This window comes from Amphibalanus amphitrite, unplaced genomic scaffold, assembly GCF_019059575.1.
Source record: "Amphibalanus amphitrite isolate SeventyFive unplaced genomic scaffold, NRLGWU_Aamphi_draft 000816F_arrow, whole genome shotgun sequence".
NCBI lineage: Eukaryota > Metazoa > Arthropoda > Thecostraca > Balanomorpha > Balanidae > Amphibalanus > Amphibalanus amphitrite.
Genome location: NW_024882310.1, coordinates 170011 through 194092, shown reverse-complemented (window position 1 = coordinate 194092; position 24082 = coordinate 170011). Strand labels below are relative to the sequence as shown.

The 24082-nt window shown below is 48.7% G+C and overlaps 1 protein-coding gene across 1 annotated transcript in view; it reads left to right on the top strand.

Annotated features, from left to right (window-relative positions):
• LOC122366571 (mediator of DNA damage checkpoint protein 1-like) overlaps positions 1 to 21098 on the top strand; it is a 75964-nt gene extending 54866 nt beyond the window's left edge. The window contains exons 4-20 of the mRNA XM_043338969.1: positions 3053 to 3694; positions 4144 to 5238; positions 5501 to 5638; positions 10852 to 10932; positions 13563 to 13600; positions 14055 to 14196; positions 14642 to 14760; positions 15612 to 15753; positions 16014 to 16135; positions 16608 to 16749; positions 17274 to 17392; positions 17616 to 17757; positions 18166 to 18284; positions 18797 to 18938; positions 19453 to 19842; positions 20009 to 20101; positions 20445 to 21098. Of these exons, the coding sequence (XP_043194904.1) occupies positions 3053 to 3694; positions 4144 to 5238; positions 5501 to 5638; positions 10852 to 10932; positions 13563 to 13600; positions 14055 to 14196; positions 14642 to 14760; positions 15612 to 15753; positions 16014 to 16135; positions 16608 to 16749; positions 17274 to 17392; positions 17616 to 17757; positions 18166 to 18284; positions 18797 to 18938; positions 19453 to 19842; positions 20009 to 20101; positions 20445 to 20669 (3891 nt within the window). The 3' untranslated portion in view covers positions 20670 to 21098. The remainder of the gene's footprint in view (positions 1 to 3052; positions 3695 to 4143; positions 5239 to 5500; positions 5639 to 10851; positions 10933 to 13562; positions 13601 to 14054; positions 14197 to 14641; positions 14761 to 15611; positions 15754 to 16013; positions 16136 to 16607; positions 16750 to 17273; positions 17393 to 17615; positions 17758 to 18165; positions 18285 to 18796; positions 18939 to 19452; positions 19843 to 20008; positions 20102 to 20444) is intronic.
• Positions 21099 to 24082: the final 2984 nt, after the last annotated feature.

Sequence of the window (24082 nt, the reverse complement as noted above, 5' to 3'; positions counted from 1 at the left end):
ATGCGACACCTGCCAGCGTTGAGAAAATGCAGAAATGTGTCGTCAATTTTAAGTTACATCGTTTTCTAAAAAAAGCGGCCAAATTACCCCACTCTCCCCCCTACAGCCACCCGCGGCGAGGCTTTGGTTTTTTACCAATCAGCTCCAATCAGCTCAGCTTTAACCAATCAGCTTATCTGACACAATCCGACGAGTCTGTCTTCTGAACGCTGATTGGCTTGAGTGTGACGTCATCGCTATGCCATCATACAGTAGGTGCCGTCAAGGCTATAGAACTCCAGGTAAGGACACCAGCCGTTTGACCTTGAACGCCGCCGGCCGGCCGATGACGTCATTGGAGGCAAGCCGGCTCGGCGGACACACAGGGCGAATGCATAACGGAGGGGCGTTGGAACGTTGCGGGAGCCAGGGAGATATTTTAAAGTGGTTGCATACCACCATTGTTTGTTGATTGATCTACAGACTGCGTCCTTTTAAACCTCGATGCATCCTAGGCCTGGATGGTGCGTACATTCGTGGAACGATCACCCCGTCCGACGTCCGTGGTCGAAGCTGTCATAGTATTTAAGACACTAAGACGGGTGCAATAACGGCGATCCGATCCCGTCTCTGGCGAATCTAGAGGGGTCGTAAGGACCCAGGCCGAATCTGACCGTCTATTTTTAGGGAAACGGGGTGGGTGAATTGACAACCGATGGCTTAAGAGATGATGAGAAGGGATCCCGTCGTCGATTGTTGTTTGACAGACAACACATGTTGTACTGGGCGTATGACCATCAGAGGTACAGCCCTCTGCAAACTGCGTGGTAGGTATTCTTTCTTCGACAAAACCGAGAATATCGCGGATACTATGCTATCTATCACTCGGAAATCGTAACAGCAAGACGCGCGAGACTCCGCATCTTAGATGGGCATTACCATCGTATTCATTTTCCATCCAGTTTGGCAACAAAACCCAAAAGTTTATATTTGCCCCCAAAACAAACTGTTGCATTTTGTTGCCACACAAAGCATATACTTTGTTTAGTGATAGACCCAATCGAAGGAGTGGAGCATGGTGCCTCTATTTGCAATGAATTCCGACCGACAGATCACATAGTCTTTGAGTTATTACCGGTTTTGTCGAAAAAAGAATACCTACCACGCAGTCTGCTGAGGGCTGTACCTACTGCCTGAACGTAGGCAAGCATAATTGGTCTGTCATATTGTTTAGGAATATAAAATGGTAATGGAGATCATTGAGGATATGATCTCTACATTACGGGAATTCACTAATTACTACGGCCCATAGGGGCACCGCCGGAGCTGTTGTTTTGCCATCGGTCCCAGGCAACTCCAGGGAGCTGCAGTACCCGGCGGCCAAAGCGGCCACCTCGTCGACTCGCAGGTCCTCTGGGATTCCGTGATGCTTTAGTGCTTCACCCACAGAAGCACGGGCATAGCAGTAGGATGTGGGGCTAGGTGTCTGTCCACCTCTTCATTGAAAGAACAACGTGTACAGCGCCTGGTCCCGCCGAAGCTCGGTATCGACCGTGACTTATTCACAACTGGCGGATCCAGGAAGCGGTATTGGACACTGCGGGGGCTTACCCCAAAAAGGTTTCTCGGAATTAATTTTAAAAACTCGGATTTCGATTCCTTGCGCACTGCTGTGCGGTGTGATTAACCAACATTTCCTCAGAAAAGTTGTGAAGTTTTCATTTATTCTCGAAAATCGATTTCGGGCGCTGCCCTGGTTGTTGGGGAAGACATTTGCCCCAAATGCCTTCCCCTGGATCCGCCAGTGGCCTTTGCCCCACTCCGAGCTTGACTAAATACGTCTTCAAACCTCACCAGAAACCGATGGTAAGGTGAATTTAAATCCAATAACTCATCTCTGTCTGCCCGCCTAAATATACTACACATGGTACAGCACCCGGTCCTGTCGGAGCTATGAGCCGATCGGGATATTTTCGGCTTTCCCCATCCCAAGCTCGATTAGAAACGTTCTCCTTCCCCACCCGATTGCTGATGTCAATTCAAATTCAATGCCTCATCTCTGTCTGCCCGACCATAACCCATTCATTGCACACCGTTCAGCGCCCGGCCCCGCCAGAAGTATCCTAGCGCGCTGAGCAGCTGCCTCCAGCCGCGTCATCGCGAGGCCCCGCGCGGCCCATAAATGAATACATTGCGCGAATAGCCGTGTCGCCCCCCTGGGTGCCGTAGAGAGTATCAACATAGTACCAATATGTTAAATAGTTTTAAATACTTTTTCGCGAATTGTGCACTTCTGGCACCAGTTTTAAAAAGAAAATGAAAAATAATAATGACAAAATGAAAAACAACGATATCTTCATATTTCACGAAGGTGGCCCTTTTCCTTTAATTTCAAACTTGCAGTTTTCAGATTTTAAGGGGCTAATGCATTTGAATGCCCCCTTAGAATTTGTGACGTCGGCGCAGATCTAACGATTTTAAAATCTTATACAAAAACCATCGGTAAAACGTGGTGGTATATACTGCTTTGCGCGCAACCTCTGCCGCGCTTTGAGGATGTCAAATTGTTGCTTCCAAATGACGTCGCAGGAACAGCGGATGTCCCAAAATGTAAGCAAAGTTTAAGTACATATAATACCTTGGATACAAGTAAATATTTTTCGGGGATATTTGATAGATATTCATTGTTGATCTTTCTGAACCACGGGACATCGCTTTTATGCCAATTCATTAACTTTTTGAAGGTGGGCGGGTCCCTTTCATCTCGGTTCAATACCTATTTGTGTGAGCATCGCGCTTATGCTCCAGTGGATGGACCATTGCACTGTTCGGCAACCAATTTCAATATTTTTGTGGTATTGATAAGGCACTTTTGGCATTTCAGCTGTAACTCGGTGTTTTATATGGTGTTCAGTTGCTGTGGATAGTTAACCGATTTAGAACTAGCGAGGCTACCCATCGAACCAAAACTTTGCTCTCTTATTCGCATCAGGTTTCCTTGTAGGGAATTATATTTAAAGCATGATCGCGCCGTGCTGCTGCACCTTTGCAGTCCCTTCTGTTTCGTTCGCAGCGGAAGCTGCTGACAAACGGCGGCCCCAAGTACCCGGGAGGCCCGTTCCTGCTGTTCAGCCGGAAGCAGTACCCCAAGCTGAGGAAACAGCACCCGGATGTGCACCCGGCAGAGCTGCTGACCCAGCTCAGGGAGGAGTACGAGGCCCTGCCGGCAGAGAAAAGACAGGCTTATGAGGAGAAGGCGGCCGCTGCGGTCGCCCAGTTCAAGACCGCGCTGAAGACGTTGGAACATCTCTACCCGGAGCTGGGTTTGCTGAGAACTCTCGGGCCGCCCACGCGTCCACCTACAGGGTCAGAACTTTACAGACTGGAGCAAAAGCGGTCGTCGCGCCGCAAGTCCGCGCGGCCGTTCAATTCCCTCTTTTATGACAAAAAGAACGAGTACCTCTCGCGGGCCAGCCGGCTGCGAGCGCACTACCTGGCGCTGGTGGACGAGTATATGCTGCACTTTCCCGGCTGGGATGTGCCCGGCGCGCCGACGTACCGCCTGTGCCGGGTGAACTTGAAGAACGCCAAGCCGGTCACGGGCAGGGACGTGTTCTTGCGGGAGAAGATGCCGACAGATTTCGGCGTCCTGGATGAGAGGGATTGGCGAAACATCCTGAAACGCAAGTTCTTCCTACTCAACCCTGCTGACAAGGTATGTTGATCTTTTGTCGCTTTCTTTAGCAACACTTAACCCAACATGCTAAGAGCCCCTAAAATTGGCACATGTTTCCATCGATTCCTACCAGTGCAACTGCAGGCTTTTCGTGGTTGTTCGCTTAAAATCAAAACATTTGGGCCGAACAATGATCTTTTACTTTTTGCTTTTAATTGTGCTGCTGCTATAAATTTGCATTTCCTTGGCCCATTGACTATGGCTGTGGCCATTATGCTCAGCTGCATTTTCATCTCTTCCATTTTTTTCCATTCAATCGTTTTCATTCTGTTAAACGATTCAGCTAATATATGTAAGCCAGCCTTGGATCTTAATTCCGTGAACTGTTCAATGTTCTTTCTGTGCGATACGCCGTAAAGCTTGCCGCCAGTGACGGCTGAGTACCGACTGGGTGGACAACTGATGCTTATCCCATTCCCGGCCAACAGGAGAAGTACGAGGAGCGTGCCAGGCAGCTCACCATCGAGGCTGCCGAGTCCGAGTTCCAGGGGAACGCTGCCACCCAGTCGGGACCCAATGCCAAGATCGAGGCGGCCGCCTGGCGGCAACTGCTGGCCGACGCCGAGGCCGAGCTCATCGCGAAAACCCCGGCGACTTTCGAGGCCCAGCCCGTCTTCGACGCAGAGGCTCAGGCGGAGTTCGAGGCGGGGGCCGTCGCGGACTTTGAGGCAGAGCGGATGTCGCGGCTCGAGTACGAAGACGGCCAGATTGTGTTTGAGACGGAAACTCTGTCGGAGTTTGAGGCAGAGGCACTGGCCGAGTGTGTGGCCCGGGGGGATCTCGATGGCTCTCAGGTAGTGTTCGAGACTGCTGCCGAGGACCAGTCTGTGCTGGAGGCGGTGGCCGAACTCCCCGTGCCCGAGACAGTGACTCAGGCTGAGTCAGGGACTCGACTCACACCTGAAACGGAGACTCTACCCGAGCCCGAGACAGAAACTCAGTCTGAGTCACAGACTCAACTCGCACCTGAAACAGAGACTCTACCCGAGCCCGAGACAGAAACTCAGTCTGAGTCACAGACTCGACTCGCTCCTGAAGCAGAGAATGGGGCCGTGCCCGAGACAGAGACTCAGTTCCAGCCGGATACAGAGACTCCATTCCAGCCGGATACAGAGACTCCACTCCAGCGGGAGACAGAGACTCCATTCCAGCCGGATACAGAGTCTGAGGCAGTCCTGGAGGCTAAGACTCGGGCTGACCCAGAGACGGAGACTCAGATCGACCTGCACACCCAGAACCAGCTGCGAACCGCGTCCGATACGGAGCTCCACGCCGACACTGCGACACGGAGTGAACTGGAAGCCGGCGCACCCGAGGCCGAATATCCCAACGCCGGTCTCGTCAGGCTGGAGCGGCTACCCGACCTGCACGCTCTGGAGGGCTTCAGCGACATCGACCTGGAGGCGGAGACCGACGCCGATCTGACGGAGCTGCGGCCGGTGTCTGCCCTGGAGCCAGAGCCGGTCGGCGGCGGGACGGAGCTGACCTGTACCGGGCAGCACACGGACGGAGCGGCACTCGAGGTATGTTGTAAACGGGAGTGACTGAATGGAACTGGCGGTGGTAACTGGTAACAGACGTGGAGGTAGTCATGGTAGCGATTGCCGACTAGCGATCATGGCAGCTTGATACTCCGGACGGCAGTTAAAGTTTGGAAATATTTCAATGTCTTTTTTTAGTTAAAATTGTTTATTGATGCTTTCCAACATATTTTGCCGTACTTAACATTGCTTCATCTGCTTCCAAATTCCTTAACTTTTCACCGAACTGCTATGTGTTCCTCAGCCATGTCTGGACTCCCCGACTTTAAACGGCGCCAGTTCAGATATGACTCTGGGCGGACCGGCGGGGGACGGGGTTTTCTCCCCCGGGAGACGACCAGAGGGCCACGGTCCCCCCTCGCCGGAAATCGGACGGAAGAAGGTGGGTCCGTCCGGCTTTGCCTGGGCTGGGTCAGGGTCTCAGGAATATTATAGGCGAGACGTTTCTGAAGGAGGTCAACTTAGTCTGTTCTGGTTACAGCGTACTGAATCTGATAACTGTTATGCACTGATGGTGAATCCACACTCAGCTTCTCTTTTCATAGATGCTCAACGAATCGTGTTCAATGTTCATATTTGATGTTTTCAATAGGTTCTAAAGCGGCATTGCTCCTCAGCACTTGTGTTTGAACATCCAAACATTGCCAGTGCCAGAAAACCTGGCACTGGTTTTTGAGTGCCAGAAAACCTCAATTATGCCTCAATCATAACAGAGGCCAGTTTTACCAAAAAATACCAGCCGGCCGCCGAAATAAAATATCCAGCCGAAAAAATAGACGCCACACAGCCACGAGTTTCACCAACAAAAAATTCCAGCCGACTTCGGACGGAAATTATTTGTCGCCGGTAGTCAGCTGATATTCTGTTACGATATCAAATTACGATATGTCAAGGAGATTAAGAAATCATTTAAAGCATGTTTTCAATCAAATTGAAGCGTGATTTCTAATGCAAATGCTATATACATTTCGAAATATTATAATCGTAAATTATTACATTATTTTCAAGAGTAATAACAACAAAGTAGAGCATTATAAACTTTCATATCTATATTAACATTCTGGTGCCCAGCAAAAGCCAATCAATACAAAACTACCAAATTGTAAACGTAGGTACGTCATTCATAAAGGTGACGTAAGGAAGCTTGCATTTAAGGCAAATTTAAGATGGATCTTTTTTCCTGTCAGCCTATTATATTAATTTTTACAATACCTTCAACTTGTTATGTACCTTTTTGTCTGTTTTTAGTCGCACCTTGTAGAAAATCATCGTGTAGACCGAGAACGCAATGTGTGGACCTCCAGCTATGAGGTGGGGACTAGATGAGACCCACTCCAGTGGCAGCGGAACACTTTCAATTAAGGGGACACTGCCGACTTTTGGTCCCATTCTTTCCATGCAACGCCCATAGGGCTAATATTAAAATGTCAAAATCAAAGGGGGGCACGGTGCCCCGGTGCCCTACCCGTTCCGCCGCCTATGAGTCCCGCTCCCGACAGATCCGGGAGCCGCACCTCTTTCCTAGCTTTCAAAAGAGCGGCAAATAAGCGGTCAGCATTGCTCCCAGAGACGCCACCTGCAGCTGGACGGACGACGGACAGTTCCGCTGCCGAGCGATTGAAGTTGAACTGCGGTGCTACGAGGCAGCTTCGCGTGCACTGCATTAGCACCTTCTAGCGGGAGTAAGAGGGCTAACGAACTCGCCAAGGCCTAGCCTATATATGTAAAGCATTGTGCAAAGGCGAGTGTCTTACCTTAGGAAAATACCTACCCAGATTAACTGCTGCAGCGCGGTCATTGCAGGGCTGAGGGTACGTCGTTCGCTCCGCTTCGGCGAGGTGGAGGTCAGACTGCCCGGCTAGGTGGTTTTAGCCGATATGCAGGCCCCGTTTGCCGGGCCCGGTCGAGCAGAAGGAACGCCACACAGCAAAGAATATTTGCTCCAGGCCCGCTACACTGGTCCGGCTCGTAAGTCGTAACAAATTAACAATACCTGCGCTAGCGTCGTCGACCGTCGTTCGACTGCGCCCAGTACCGCTCAGTGGAGAGTCCTGCCGAACTCCTCTGCGTGTGCCCAGATCATTCGTTGCGCGCGGACACAATCGTCCGACGGAGACCGCTGTGCATTATGATCGGGTGGTCACCACCTTGGTCGCCGGCTTTCACACCCAGCCGAGCCGTCTGGCTACGCCCCAAATGATCGTCTAAGCCTTTCGATTGGTCTAATATCGAAATGTTTGGGAGTTAGGACATGTTAAATCCGTGTTCATGAACAAACATACATTATGCAACTAAAACGCTTTACTTACTTTAACTTTTCTAGGCTGATGACAAGGCATACATCTATTTCATTGCAATATTTCTAAAATGTAAATAAATCATGAGCAATGAGCATAAAAAACAACAGCGATCCACTAGAAGCTAGTGTGGAAATCCACTGACGTAGGTCGCCTCGTACTGGCGCAGCTCGTAGCTCGTCCAGCAGCGCCAGCGTCTCCCGCACCCGGCCGCTCGCCTGCACCATCAGCCGCTGGAAATTGCTGCGCTGCCGCTCCAACATTAGCTTGACCGCCTGGCCGGCCCGGCGGATGCGCGCCGTCCGACGCACGCAGTGTACGTCTTCAACCGCGCCGGGATGTCGTACGACACGACCGCGTCCACGGCGTCCACGTCAATACCGCGCGCTATAGCCTCGAGCACACCAGCGCGGCCATCTCAGCTAGCGCGCGCCGCCGCCGGCACGCCGGCACTACCCCACAGAACTCAGTCACGCGCGCGCCCAGCACAGACAGCGGTAGCTCCAGCTGGTGCGCCACCTCGTTCCAGTTGACCAACACGAGCGAGCGTCGCCAGTCGGGCTGTCGGAACAAATGGTGCATCAGCAGCGGCTTCAGCGGCTGCGGCGCCACCACGTTGAACGACTCGCTCAGCTCGGCCGGCGTGGTGAACCTGCCGACGAACTGACCGGGCAGTGCGACGGCGGCGGCCGCCGTTCCGACCACCAGCAGTCGCGGCTGGAACAGCGACATTCGCTCCAGCTTCTCCGGCCTCCGGGTTCTGTGACAGGGTGGCCAAGAATGGCAGCTTCTGAAGCGGCAGGTGAGGCGCGCAGACGGCGGCGGCCGTCAGCCGGCCGGCGATGCAGGGCGGCGGGCCGTGGCCGCCGCCACCCGCTCCACCGCTTTCAGCCAGCCCGTCTCGGCCATCTCGATCACCCGGTCGGCTTCGTCGATCACCAGGTAGCGCAGGTGCGGTAGCGAGAAGCCCTCGGCGCTGGTTATGTGATCCATCAGCCAGCCGGGAGTGCTCACCACGATCAGCCAGGGAGGCCGGGCCGCGCGGCCCCACCGCCACCAGTTGGCGCCCCCTCGTGCCACTGTGTCTCCACCCAGCAGCTGGACGCAGAGCGGCGTGTCGGCGTCGTACTGGCGGAACACGGCGGGCACCGAGCGGCCGGCCGGCGCCGAGACTCAGAGGTCGGCCGGTGGCAGTGGCGACTCTGCGGCCGCCAGCAGCTCGGGCAGCACGGTCACCTGCACCAGGAACACCTGTTCGATGCCCTCGGCGGCCAGCCGGGCGCGCAGCTCGGGGCAGAGCGCCGGCAGATTGGCCGGCGCCGGCCGCCGGTCGCCAATCGGCTGCAGGTGCGCCAGCCAGTCGGGCAGCGCACGCGGTGCACGGTCTGTCGGCTCGAGCGCTCCACCTCGTCCAGCACGGTGAAGTCGTCAGCGGCGGCGTCTCCGTCCGACTCGGAGGTGTCCTCACTGTCGTTATTGGCGACGGCGGCTGCCGCTGAGCGCTCAGTCAGGTCGGCCATCACAGCAACACTCGCCGATGATTGGCGTCATCGAAACCGTCGGACGATGGTGGATTCATCACCGTTTTTGCAGCAGAGACTGGAAAAACCTCAGCAATAAACAAGGAAAACCTTACAACATGCCACAGCCTGCAATTGTGCATATTGTTATTATATTTCTCACATGACAGAAAATATTGGCTGCTTTAATCTAGGAACTGGCATGAAAAACATAAGCTAAAATCAAGCTACGTGAATTATTATTGTATTTCAACATGAGAATGGGAAAAAATCCTTGTCACTGTCAACATGACCAGTGTAACGGATGGGCTGCATGAACATTTCGGCGCATGATCTGAAAACTCTGTGAGCAGAAATTTCAGCGCTGAGGTGAACAAATAACATTTCGGCCGCAATTTGCCTGGTGCCTCCACAATTTTGCAAAACTAACTCACAATACTTACAGCCAGTTTTAACATGATCCCTGCATGACTCATGCATGCAAGATACACATGCATTCAATATCAGCACAGTGCACACACAACAGTTATGGATTCATTTACATTTTACAACATTACTATTATTTTCTTTTCCTTCAATATTGGCAGCATGACTTGCTGAGCTCAGTGGCACAATCTTATGACAGCAAGTTTGTTCGGGTTCGCAACCATGCAAACTTTGCACGTTTGGCTTCAAAAACAAGCCTTTATACATTTCTTTCATGCTATTCAATTTCTTTTTTTAAATTTACTGTCATTGATCTTGAAAATCTTGCCATTTTGGTCTTAGCCATGTCAATTGCACCTTCCCTATTCCGCACAGCTCAAGTAAGTTCCACCCAAAAGTAGTAGGTAGTGGTATCAGTAGTTGGCACCTTGCATTGTCAAATGTAGCTGAATATGTGAAAACAGTGACATATTTATTTAAAATCTTGAGTCCAATGAGCCTACCCTCTCTGCCTCTCCTTCCAGCATTTGTTCAAGCACCTTCAATTTTCGAAAATGATCTTCCATCATTATTTTCCACTTCCGTGCGACTCGCACGAGCAATGAACTTGTAAGCTGACCACTAGTTAATAATGTGCTATCATCTTGCTGTTGGGTGCTTGTAGCAAAAAGATAATATAAACGAAAAAACTAACACCACAACACCAAACACCAGTCTTGTTGGTTTCTTTTGGTCCTGCCTGGTGACAAAGGCTCTTTCTTTACGCAATATCATCAATATTCCTCTTCTAATCTTGAAGCCCAGATGCTTTACAAATTGGCCATGAATGATACTAAATTATTATATCAACTGGGAAGCGCAAATCACGATAATTAGTAACAAATGAGGCCAATTGTTCCAACACGACATCAAAAAAATAGACGGGGTCGCCCGTCTATTTTTTGGGCTGTTTTTCTACAAATAATGGCGCAAAATAACACTCCATTAATGCCGCATTTGCCGTTGGTGAAACTCACTGGCTATTTTTCTGGCTGATATTTTTTCACGCCGGCGGATATTTTTTCGCCTGGTTGGTGAAACTCGTCGGCTGGTTTTTGACAGAAAAATTGCGCCGGGCTGCTATTTTTCTGTTGGTAAAACTGGCCTCAGCTCAGGCTTTGGACAGCTTGCAACTTGCAACTGCAATCCTTTTTTATAAGTAACATCAGCCGGAATTAGTACACGCGAGAGGCGGTGAGGTCTGACATATTCATCGTATGTTTCTGGCGCTCTCTCCGAGTCCTTTATAAAGCTGAGATGGGTTGACCAAATGTGTGTCATGCCATATTGGTTGATATATCACCGGTTTACAGCGCAAGAAATTGCATGACGGTGAAATTCCCGTTGATGAGCCGCCACCAAAGAAGAAGAAAAAGAAGAAAATTCGTGATAGGGTCGGCATATTTACGTCTGGACAACGAGTTGCGTTGGAGAGGCCGGAAATAGTGGCGATTTTAGGACCGCAAGAATGGACCGCCATTGGAATGATTCTTTTTGAACCCGTACACTGTTTTCAGCTGGAATTTAATAGTTACTACAAAACATTTTGTGATTACGTTTGGCCAAGAATGAATATCATCGGCGCTAAGTTTTCACTACCATTGCATTTTGTCCAGAAGCATATAGTGCTGTAATATTGCAGTTTTTGCGCGTTTGTTACAAAATATGAAGCAAACATGCAAAAAGGTTCCAAAGTAACGTTGTATATCGCAAAATATCATATTGACCTCAAGTTCATCCGTTGCATGATTGACTGGACAGATTTACACGCTTCAAGTTTATCTTGGATCAGAGGTGTCAGTGTAGTTCATTAGTGCCAGAGGTTAACTTGAGGGGAAGCTTCAAGCTATGATAATTGCTCTTGTCAGTTGTCCATCCACTAAGAAGTTATTAAATATTACATATTTTGTTTTGTGTTTTCCAAGAGGAGAGGGAACTATTTTCTTTGTGCCTTCATGTCAGAATTGAAGATGGATCATAAAATTTTCAAGGCAGTTAATCAACCAAGCATTTAGTCTTTCTCATATATAAGCTGTGGCTAAGAAGAAAAGGTTGATCAATCCTGAAGTTCAGTCATCTTACTTCAACTTGGCAGGAAGATCCCCAAGGACAGAGGATATATTGTATACCTATCCTGTAAATCAAAGCATTTTTGTGACTGCAAGGCTTAGCTATTTGTTGTGTGCTCGGAGTGAGGCTATGGGCGCTTTTGTTGTATGTTTATGTGGAGATTGAATATAGCTGTGACCCTGTGTTTGTTTGTATATTTATTACAGTCCAGCAACACACTCACCTAACATACTCATTACTCACCCAGCTCATAGCTTTACCCCACAGGATTTGTACTTGTTGATGTCTTGAGCATGAACAAAGCACTAAAGTAGCCTAGTTATCATTTCCCACATTTTTCTGAGCATCTAACATGGCATACAGTAGTGCTGAGCAGCTTTAGAGAAGAGAGACATTAGAGAGACACTGTGAGGAGACACGCACAGACTCTCACCAGCCACCCAATGAGCCAGTTCCTCATTTGACTGTTTCCCTGGATAGTTGGATACGGCTTGGCAAGGTGAGCTAACTGTTGGCAAGTTGAAGGTTAGCAGGTGAGATGGAGCTAGGGTGAGTAAGTACCTACCTATAACTGAGTGCTACTGCTATGCAGGTCTTGGGTAGGTTGCAAATATGTGTGATGATTGAGGTTAGGTCAGGTTAGTCAGGTATGCTCAGCCCTCAGGTCACATTGTTATGGACACTAGGCAATTTAAAAACTAACAACCTGATCTAAGAGCACCCAACTAACCTACACAACTACTAGCTATATGACTAAGTTGTGCCTATATCTCATACCAAGTCAAAATAAACTATAATGTTCCTTGCTCATTGCTGGAAGATTACCCTCAGTACTTTTTATCCCAGCCCTGTGAAGAAAACTAATGCTTCTAAGTTCTGAGTCATTTCTGGCCATCCACAGAAAGAAACGCTGACAGCTCTTTGCTATTGTATATTGGACCAATAATCACTAATGACTATGAAATTGAACACATCATACAATCACATTGTTGCATGGATTGTATTCGTGACATTGACAATTCTTCTTAAATCCTTTTTTCAAGAAATGCAAAGTAATGATGAACATCAAATTAAACATTAAGCTGATTTAGTGATCCAAGCAGCAAGCTGTCTCCTCCAGTAGCAATGGAATGATTGCGTGTTTCATTTGCCAGACACTGAGTAATGCACATTACGACATTACCATTCTGCAAAGTAAAGCTGCGTGAGTTCATTCATTCTAGATTTTTTCACTTGTGAGTTAGCACAAATTAATCTTGCTGTTGTAAGTTATAATTCAATATTAACACCAATACATCAATACGCGTTCGTCAGCCAGCATTTTCTGGCTTGATATTGCTCAGCGTGCTCTTCAGTATTTATCTCCTGCAATAGTATCAAGCTTGTTTTTGGCCAATAAGCTCTTTTAATTTTACTTTTTCTTGCTGATAAGTGAGCCAGACCAACTTGCGTTTATCAACCAACATTTCCTAAATTCAAATTGATATTGCTCAGGGCTCAGGACTCTGGAGCCTTAGCCTGCTGCATACTTGGAACTGTTTTCAGTCAACATGTTTCTTTAACATGATATAATTCAATCACAAGGGATCCAAAACTTCCAACAAAAACGACGTACACGAATATGAAAACGTCAGATGAACTTGAAAAAGGCCTTGGAACTGAGCCAAGCGGTGCTCCATTTGTTTGTTTACAATAATTGTAGTGCTGGTGTATTGTTTTATGGGTTTTATGACTCTAGCATTCGGCTTATAAAAATGAAACAATTTAATCAAATCCATCAGGCAAGTAATATTTTTCTGAGAGAACTAAAATATTTAAAAGCTAAACACTACGAAATACAGGAATCGGAACGAAAAAGTAACCTTAATATCCAGCCTAATCACCGGCTCCTAAAACTGCGACAAAATCAGCACTTTTCCCCGCAACTCGTTGTCCAGACGTAAATATGCATAGGGTCGAGGGAGCAAGTGCCAAAGACGACGAGAATAACAGGTGCGTCTGGTAATGTTGCTATGACAGGTGAAGCCATTTCAGTCAATTTCAAACTAAAACGGACTGGCTAACCTAAAATACCGGTCGAGCTTAAATTGATGTGCCTAAATAGTTGTCTGAGCTCAGTATTTCTGCAGCAACGCCTTTTATCTGGAACAGCTTTTTCTGATGTTGTCGAATCGAAACACTAAGGTTGAGGTTCATCACGATTCTTTATCTGAATATTTTCTTTTTTATTATCATTTTTGATGTGAAAGTCCTCAGTCCTGGTGATTTGAGATATAGTAAGCGAACGACAACAACTCAAGCAATAAATCGCCAGATTATCTGACATTTGGACTGCAATAGACATGCGTTCAGGTGGTGTTCAGTAGACCGCAGTGTTCAGTGATTTCTTTTTACCTTTAACATGGCCCTGTCCATTTGACATTTTGCTCACTCCTGCCTCCGCCAGTGAGGCCCCGTGGTCGGCCGGTCCGGCCCGCCGGCCGCTGCCCGACCTGCGGACTCCGGAGCCGGAGCCGACCCTGTCCGGTGGTGACGGTCCGGCTCCGTCCTGTCCCGGACCGCAGATCGCGGGCAAAGCTGCGCCAGAGGTCAGTTGGTCGTTGGGGCAAGGAATGGTGTTAAGGTGGCCGTCCACAGGTTAGGCGCGTATTCAGCGCGCAATCGCTCAGCGCCTAGCGCGCGCTGAAAGGTTGGAGTGTTTTAATTCGTTAGCGTCGAATACACTCATTGCCGACCAGCCGATGAATAATCAGCTGTTATTTGCCAACGCTTCATCGCGCTTTAGGCGCTGAAACTGCAGTCGGCACTGGATCACGGCACGGATCTCTCAATAGATTTGAGAGCTGGATCTATGATCACGTTGGATCTAGGATCCCGTTGGATCCGAGATCAGGATCCGTGGGATCAGATCCCAGATCCATTTCCTCGGATCCATGCACATGTCTCATAGGTCCAGTAATACACAAGCTCACGACAGGCCGACTAAAGCTGGTCAGTCACTATCACACGGCTGGTGTATTACTGTTTTCCCAGAATGAGGAGTCACAAGAGGCCGACGTTCCAGTAGAGGAGACGCCGCGAAAGAAGAAGAGAAAGAAGAAAGTTCGCGTTAGGCTCGAAGGACCAAGTGCTACAGAGGACCAGAATATCAGGTGCGTGATGAATTTGCTATTATTGTTTAGCCTAATTCCTTACGAGCGAGCAAAGCGAGCGACGTCTTCGTAGAATATGAGAAATTTATGAGTGCCTATGAGCGGTCGGCCGTCGCACGCTTTTGCGGTGCTTATGTCTCAGCAACCACTAAATCGATTTAAATACGATCATTTTTATAGGGTTAGCTTCATTCTTTCTACCAAGTATTGGACTATTCCCGATGCATATTGTTGAGTACCCCAAATGCACGTAGGCACTTGCAAAACTAAGAGGTGTCAGTTTTGTAGCAATTACAATAACTCAGTTGGTACTGGACTGATCGCGCTGAAACTAGTAGCAATTAGTAACAATTATGATCGGGCTGACCGACGTGTATGTAGGCACTCACCAGGCAATCCATTTCCGTGTGCCACATTTGGGGAACTACTGCACGTGCGCACGTGCAGGGGTCACTTCCAGATCTCGAGAACGGCTGGGCCGGTTGGGCACAAATTTGATTCCCAGCTTGGGACCGGTGTTCAAGTGTTCAAGTCAATTGGAAGTACCCCGCATTTCGCACACGTGCAGGGCTCATTCTCTTGCTCGCTCGTTTGTCGTTCTAAGGGCGTCTTACCGGTTTAATATCCCTGAAACATTCAGGGTTATCATAATATAGTTAATCTAGATATGCCCTTTTATTTTCTGGAACCCTTTCGTCCTGGCAATTTGTTCGGTGGAAAACAACAGCCTAAACAATAAATTAAACATTTTTAATCGTTTAGGCTGCAACGTACTGTGTTCACTGTTCAGTCGTTGATACGTATCGAATAATGCTGTCGGTTGACATTTCGATCGCTCTTTCCTCCGCCAGTGAGGCCCCGTCGTCGGCCGGTCCGGCCCGCCGGCCGCTGCCCGACCTGCGGACTCCGGAGCCGGAGCCGACCCTGTCCGGTGGTAAAGGTCCGGCTCCGTCCTGTCCCGGACCGCAGATCGTGGACAAAGCTGCGCCAGAGGTCAGTAATTATGAGAATTTACAGTATGATCCGAACCGCGGGTAAATGCACAGCTAAAATACTCAAAATAGCACTGCTTTCCTTCCAGGTTTTCACTTTTTGAAACGGTTACAATGGAACGTAATGATGGACAAATTTTGCATTAAAATGATATTGTATCCTTCTAATTATGTGGCTCAGTAGATGAGAAGTTCGCGATGGTTCGACCAAACTGGGCAGTTTTCACTTGTCACACAATTGATGTCCTACGGTTTTCCCAGGATAAGAGGTCACAGGAGGCCAACATTCCAGTAGGGGAGACACCGCGAAAGAAGAGAAGAAAGAAGAAAGTTCGTGATAGGCTTGGAGGAGCAAGCGCGGCTATAGAGGACGAGAATAACAGGTGCGTGTGTGTACTGCTACATACTGCTATTATTGAAAAGGCCAACTTATTCAGTGTCCGTACTTACACTGGCTTGATATAATAGAAAACCTGTATCGGGCGAGTTAAATTATTGCAGTGTTTGGTCGTTTGTTGGTCTTGAAACCTCTTATCGTTAGCATGTATCGATAAAAAGCGATTAAGAATTTTGCACGAGTCACGGCAAACGTCGGTGTATCCATATTTGGAGGAGCTGGTTTAATATTGTGGAAACACTGAGGCTTGTCACAATTTATCAGTAACCTAGATATTTCCTGTTTAGCACCCTTTGTCCAGGCAATTTGAGATACATTTGGCGGAGAACAACCCAAAGTAACAATACATGGGAACAATACCGGTCGTTTGGACGGCAACGTATTATCTTCAGTTGCTATGTACATACCTATTACATAGCTCTGTCCATTGACATTTCGATCGCTCCTCGCTCCGCCAGTGAGGCCCCGTCGTCGGCCGGTCCGGCCCGCCGGCCGCTGCCCGACCTGCGGACTCCGGAGCCGGAGCCGACCCTGTCCGGTGGTAACGGTCCGGCTCCGTCCTGTTCCACACCGCAGACCACTGACGGAGCGGCGCCAGAGGTCAGTACTTTGGGGGAATAGTGAATCTCTGAATCTTCTGATTCAGCATGTTTTTTACTGGATCACGCAAAACTAAAAAGTCGTATTACTTGCATGGTTTTCACAGTTTCATGTATTCTTTTTTGTTGAACAAGCTACAACGGAGACGCCTAGTACGAGGTTGTAGAGTTATTGCTACTGAAAGCCCGATTTCAGGCGTTTGCCCTGACCTTGACCCGACCTGTGACCTGAAACTTCAAAAGTACTCATCAGGAAGCGTCTCGTCGCGTTCTTTCGTTTGGCGCCTCATCCGTTTCGATGCGCTGATTGGTTCTCGAGTTATCGGCTGAGGGCGTTTGACGCCCCCCCCCCCCCCCCCCCCCCCCCAGCAAGCGATTTGTGACGAAACACCCTAGCAGCTGCCGGGTTTAAATGATGTATCCTGCCTATAATTACCTTTGTGGCTCAGTAGATGAAAAGCTCTTGACGGGTCCACCGAATGTCGAAGTACATGACTGATAGATGCCTGGACGCTGGTTTTTCAGAATGAGAAGCCATATGACGCCGACATTCCAGTAGATAAAACGCCGCGAAAGAAGAAGAAAAAGAGGAAAGGTCGCAATAGGCTCGAAGAAGCAGTTGCCACAGGGAATGGGAATAACAGGTGCGTAGTTGATTTGCTATAATGGTCGAAGCAGTTGAAGCAGTTAAGGTCCAAGCCTTAAGTGACTGATTTAAGTGAAATAGTTACTAGCCGAGTTGTATTTTTTTGCGTGCCTAGATAATCTCGCTTTTGAATATGAATGTATTATATTTAATTGCCTGTACCTACGGTGTGTTTTACACCGACTTTCCATTGACATTTCGATCGCTCTTTCCTCCGCCAGTGAGGTCCGGTCGTCTGCCGGTCCGTCCCGCCGGCCGCTGTCCAACCTGCGGACTCCGGAGCCGGAGCCGACCCTGTCCGGTGGTAACGGTCCGGCTCCGTCCTGTCCCGGACCGCAGGCCACTGACGGAGCGGCGGCAGAGGTCAGTAATTGGGGTGGGGAGTATTGTTACGTGTTTGGACCGATGCCCTTTCAATCTACCTCAATTTACCTTTTCATAGATAGCTTTAAATAGTTGCCTGTTGAATATAAGTGCCATGAAGTGTAGACATCTCGCTGGATGATACGTACTGATTCTATGTATATGGGACCCAGTTGTCTACAAGCTCACGACGAGCTGACCAAATTCGTGCCCAATCTTACCAATGCCGTGAATAGCTATTCACGGCATCTCATTCACGGCATGCCGTAGATGTTTATCCACGGCATTTCGGTAGTGCTTTTAACGTGGGCAGTGACACAGCTGTTGCGAGAGCGACAGAACAAACGCAGTCATATCTATAGCTAGCTAGTCAGTCATATCACACGATGGTGTGCTGCGGTTTCACAGAATGGGGTGTCACAAGAGGCCGATATCCCAGTAGATGAGACTCCTCGAAAGAAGAAGAGAAAGAAGACAATGCGTGATAGGCTTGAAGGAACAAGTGCCACAGAGGATGAGAATAACAGGTGCGTCATGCAGGTGCGTGGTTGCGTTGTTTTGTTACCTGAAGCTAATTCAGTCAATGTCCAAACTAGAGCGGACTAGCTAAACTAAAATACCAGGAAGACGCCTTTTGTGGCGATAAACGAGCGAGGGCGAGTGTGAGCCCTGCACGTGCGCTAGGGCGAGGGGTACTTCCATCTGACTTTTTTCACGGCGCCCTACTTACAGTCAGCCGTTCTTGAGACGTGGAAGCGGCACCCTGCACGTGCGCACGTGCAAGCTGGGTGAAAACTGACTTTCGCGCGGCACCCTACTCGCCGTTCCCTAACCGTGTACCAAATCTGAACGCGATTGGCCCAGCCATTCTCGAGATCTACTAGTTTTTGACATTTCCGGTTAAAATCGGTAAAAAGGCAAAAACTGGCAAAAAGCTTTTTTCGTCAAAAAAAAAATGAATGCTCTTTCGCATTACAAACATGGAAACCTGTTGCATGACTTTGTCCGTTGACATTTTGCTCACTGTTTCCTCCGCCAGTGAGGCCCCGTGGTCGACCGGTCCGGCCCGCCGGCCGCTGCCCGCCCTGCGGACTCCGGAGCCGGAGCCGACCCTGTCCGGTGGTGACGGTCCGGCTCCGTCCTGTCCCGGACCGCAGGCCACTGACGGAGCGGCGCCAGAGGTCAGTATTTGGAGCGGGAAGCAGCGTTATAACTGATAACAGTATCTTCGTGGGCGGTACCCGTAGCTAAACATAACCTTTAGTGCGTTATTTTTATTTCACGAGGGACAACGAAGTGTCATGATGGTGTGCATTCGTCAGAAGACGTCATATCCTGGTACCGATAGTGTACTTGATTTGACTGGTAACTCCTGAGCATGTGTTTCGTAAAGCCACGACGAACAGATCCAACGCTGGTCACGTTTTTGCAACTCGTGTGTCTCGGTTTCTTAGCGTAAGAAGTCACAAGAGGCCGACACTACCGTTGGTGAGACACTGCAAAAAAAAAAAAAAACGTCGGGCCATCCACAAAACCGCAATTTCAGACATTCGGTGGCATTTTTAATTGTCGTTACCACCCCTCACTTCATTTCATGTTTGGCGTGCAGTCACGTCCTTAGACATGCCAGTCTAGTTTTGTTCGGTCCGAAACCTGACCTGGGTCCACCTGATCCTCATCGTTCTCAACCCACAGAACGAAGACGGCACGCCGGACAACGTGGTAACACTCGAGGCGATATCCAAAGTTGAGGACGCGCCGGCAGAGAATTTGGCGAAGGACAAAGACAACGATAAAAACATCACCGAAAATGTCGATATGAAGGAAGAGAACCACGGGACAAATGAGAACGATGCATCGACACCTACGAAAAGCAAGGCTGATGGTCCGGGTGCCACTGGCGGATACGGGAGCAGACGGCGGTCGTCTCGCTTCATGTCGCGGCTGGGGCGGTCCTCGGTCAGACCAAGCCACGCGAATAGGAGTCCCACAGTGGTGCGCGCCCTGGAGTCGTCTGGCACCAGCGGCGGCAGGCCGAGACGAAGCTGCCGTATCAAACGGGGAAATGTCGCCACTGTGCCCGAGGTGGGTTAGAGAGTGGAAATAAGCAGTTGATGAATATTTTCTTTGTCATATGGAGTACGATGGATTTTAACCCTAAAACGGGAAATCATACCCCCTCAAGTGTCGTCATGTTGTGATAATTGTTTGTTTAAAGTATGTAAATTAACCAGCAAATCTCCATTTCCAGAAGCCTCCGCAGATGCCGCCCACTAGTCGTCAGAATTGCGACACTTCCAGCGCTACGATCAGGGAGGGGGCAGCCGGAACCGACCGGAAAAGGGTGAGCGGTGCCAGGGTTGAGGTGGAGGGGGCTCGGTCAAGGACTTTGGTTTTTCCTTCACAATTCACTGAGATTTGTCGAGTGGCAGGGAGCTGCGTGTTTACTGTAACGGTAGTGACATTGGGTGTGTGTCCAGTAGCGATGCGTGTTGAGCTGACTGACCAATTCAGTTGAAGTGGTTTTTGGTTAGATGGTCGTCTGCGAGTGTTTCTATGTGATATTACTTGTTTTTTTTTTTTCACCAACGCAGATGCGTTATTCGTGCCTTATATTCACGATAGGTGACGGTTTGGTGTGGCGGTGACTGCGTATCATTAATCTGGGACTTGTGGCCGTTTTACAGCGCTCCTGTGTCGCCGGTGATGTCAGCAGCTCTGCGGAAGTTAAATCGGAGGTGCTTGAAAAGCAGATCAAAGCAGAACCACGTGTTTCCGTGGAACGTGATACGAAATACGAGCTTATAAACCTCTCTGAGCTAACCGATTCGGTATGCGTAGAGTATGAACCGCTGCAGCTACAGCCAGTTGTGAAGCTGGAGAGGGAACCGGGCTCTGCGCTGTATACCTGACGGAAGCTGCAGTGTCCTGTCGCCGTCGAAAGTAAGGAGAGCGAGTTGCCAGTTGGCAGTATCTGCGACAGGGGTGGCTGGTCATTGGGTGACTCAAAACCAGCATGGTGTGTACCTGCACTTCTCAGGTCTTTCATACAAGATGGGGATGTAATGTGGCACTTCAGGCAGCTCTGTGATGGTCAATGTGTGTGTAGCCTCGATAACGGCGATCCATTGAACTGATTGGGTATAACTGGGCTGTGTCAATACTCAATGTACTGGTCAACTAAACGCGCTGTTGGCTTTTACGTAACGAGCTTTTAGGATTATGTGCCTTAGGAGTTTTCACACAAGACGACTGCTTGCATGTTTTCATTCGCGTGTTAAACGGAAAGTCGAAGGTGATGACTAGCCTTGTACTCCGTCTAATATACGTTTTTATTAATATTTTGCATTTTCGTGGGGTGTCATTGTCTTGTCCGTGCTCCTTTCGCATGTCCCTTAGGGTATTACCCATCTGACAACGTCCGAAAATGATTGAACGATGTCGTTTTTTTCGCGTAGAAGGAAACTTAAACAGTTTTATTACAAAGTTTGATGCATGCCTGTAGGCTGTACAACTACAGTGTACACCAACCGCTGATCAATGGTGTTTTGGGTAGACCTCTGCGTCTGCACGGCCCTAGCATGACTCGAATTTGCAATGCTCTCGGTGCACTGTAGGCCGGCAGCCTGAAAAAGCGCTAGAAATTCCCCCAAACTGACTGTACGCAATATGAACAAAATAGGTATCATTTAATCCCAAATTGATCGAAGAATACGATTCCGATGCTAGTTTTGCCCTAAGGTCAAAATTGAGGTCGTCAGTTGTCACCAAACACAAGACAATTTAGACTCTATAGGCCACCACATTTACCGATTTTAATGATGAACTTTAGTGGTAATTTATTAGTTGACCAATCGTCGTTTTGAACGAAATTTCCTGTCAGACTAGTTCAGGGCACTGTTGTTCACTGTGCCAACATCATTCTGACATATTGTATCGCTTTTCTGCAAGATAAGCTAGCTGTTTGCAAGCAGCTGCAAGACGTAATTTAAAATCATATCCAATTTTTTAATTAGACTTTTATAAAAACGTTATTTCGAGCGGCTAAAAATGAACATTTTATGCTAGCCTCTGATTACTCATCTTTTGTTCCATATAGGTGCTTTGCTGCTTTTCCCTGCTACTTTTCGAGATATGCGCCAGTAAACCACGTGATGTAGGGGCAATTGTCACCTCGCCGCTCTACTGAAGACCCGGCGCTCTTTAAAACGCTGGAAGTTGTGAAAAACAAACGCTTATAATCTAAATAAAATATATGTCCCTGAGCTCAGAATTGATCAACGCACACAATGCTGTCAACATTTCTGGGCCAAACTAAAAAATTCAGTCATTATTAACCCCTAAACACAAGTCAGTGATAATCAACAACAACTTGCTCTTTAGTTAGACTTTTTGAGAAATGTTATTTCGAGCCGCTAAAAATGGCCATGCCATACAAACCACCAATCATCTTTCTGCCATGCCCTACTCGCAATTTTTGCTAATGCCTGCTACTCTTCGAGGTCACGTGACCTCACCATTAAAAGTGAATGGGGAAATAAGGAAACTGTTGTTTTTGCGCATGGAATGATTTCAAACTATCTCAAGCACACGGAATCGTGATTTCGTGCACTCCTTGCAAGATCCGATGCTTTACTTTTGCATTTTTGACCTTCCGTGACGTCATTTATGACGTCACACCGGTCATGGGAGTTTCTCGTCAATAACTCATGATCAAATTGAGCCAGCGACTCGGGAAAGCCACCAATGGACTCGGGAATACCTCCCGAATCGAATGATATGCGATACGACCTCCTTCGATTAAGTTCGTGGCCTGATGGGCTCTGAACTGACCTTGACTCGAGGTCAATACCTTAAGTTGACCTCACCCGAACAAAAAGTATACCATTCGACGCGCCTGAGCCAGGCGAACACGATGGTGCCAAAATCGCTGCTCTGCGGCCATTTGTTGCGAAATTATTTGCCAAAAACCAAACCCTGCCTTGGGCTTTTTGACTTCACCTCAGAGGTTACCGGTTGACCTGGGACCTTAAAATCGGGTAGCAATCGTTCCGCCTTGAAACGGCGCACACGCTCGTTTTTTCCGCGAGGCTCTAGCTCCATTAGGGGCAAAACTGCAAAAAGGGGTCGTACCAACCCTCCCTCCTCGTCCGGCCGAGGGGGTGGGGGTCCAACAATAGGTCCGGCGAGGGTTAAGCAGCCCCACTTCGTTTTTAGCATGTTTGCTTGTCACTGAGATCAACAACTCAATCACAAATAATTTCTAGCACTTTTCCGGACCCCCGGCCCAGTGTGCGGTGGCCGGGGCCAAGGAAAGTCACACAGAGAAAGGAAACTCGGAGGACGTAGTAACCTCCCCAGTTCTCGCAGCCTTTCCTATGTAGCTCGTTTTTTCTTCATAAGCTCAACTGAGGTCAGGTGAGTCACGTGTCGTCGGTTCGATACGCGGAATCATCTCCGCCGAAAAACCTCTTATCCTGGGCGGCTTTGACCTGACCGGTCAACAGCCGAAGTTGATCTCTGCCAAAAAATATCTGATTTGTCTATGTAGGTACAATACATGCCCGGAATGAAAAACAATGCTGCTAAAATAGCGGCACTGTGCCAGTTTTTAATTAACATGTTCACCAAAACCCGGATCCTACCTTTGGCATTTGACGACCCCGAAGCCCAGAGGTCACCGGTGCGCGTGAAACCTTAAAATTGGGCACCAGTCGCTGTCTCTTGTAACGGCGTATACGCTTGTTTCCGCAAAGTTCCAGCTCTCTAAGGGGGTCATGCGTGCAGGGGTTCCATCATCCTCCCGCTTGGCCGGGAGAATGTCAGAATGAGGAGACCGGCGAGGCAAAATGACATTGAAAATGAGATGTTTTCAATGTTCTACCTACACCTAATGTAGCCCTGATTAGTGGGAGGGGAAAATGTGCCGGTTTATGTTTATTCTTTCTGCTAAAATAAATTTTTGTCGAGGTCGGAGATAGCATATGAAAGTTGGGTATTGGGCTGAAACGACAGTCACGCAGTCAAGAAATCGCTTTCGAGAGCCTCTGCAATCAGAAAGGTCTTCGCATGCGATTGTTTGGCTGCTGAAGATCTGTTATATCTGAATCTGTCCCGCACGCAAGGGTGTCTATGTCCTCGAAAATCCCACTTTCCCGTCGTGTGCTAGGGCTGATCTGGGGCCTTGATCTTGGTTTGGGTTCCAACAAGCACAGTGTATATAAATATATAGCCGGGCCGCCCCCACTGAACTTTATAATGCTTACCGGCTAAGCCGGTAAGCATTATAAAGTTCAGTGCCGGAAAGGTTCCGGTCTATTTGTTT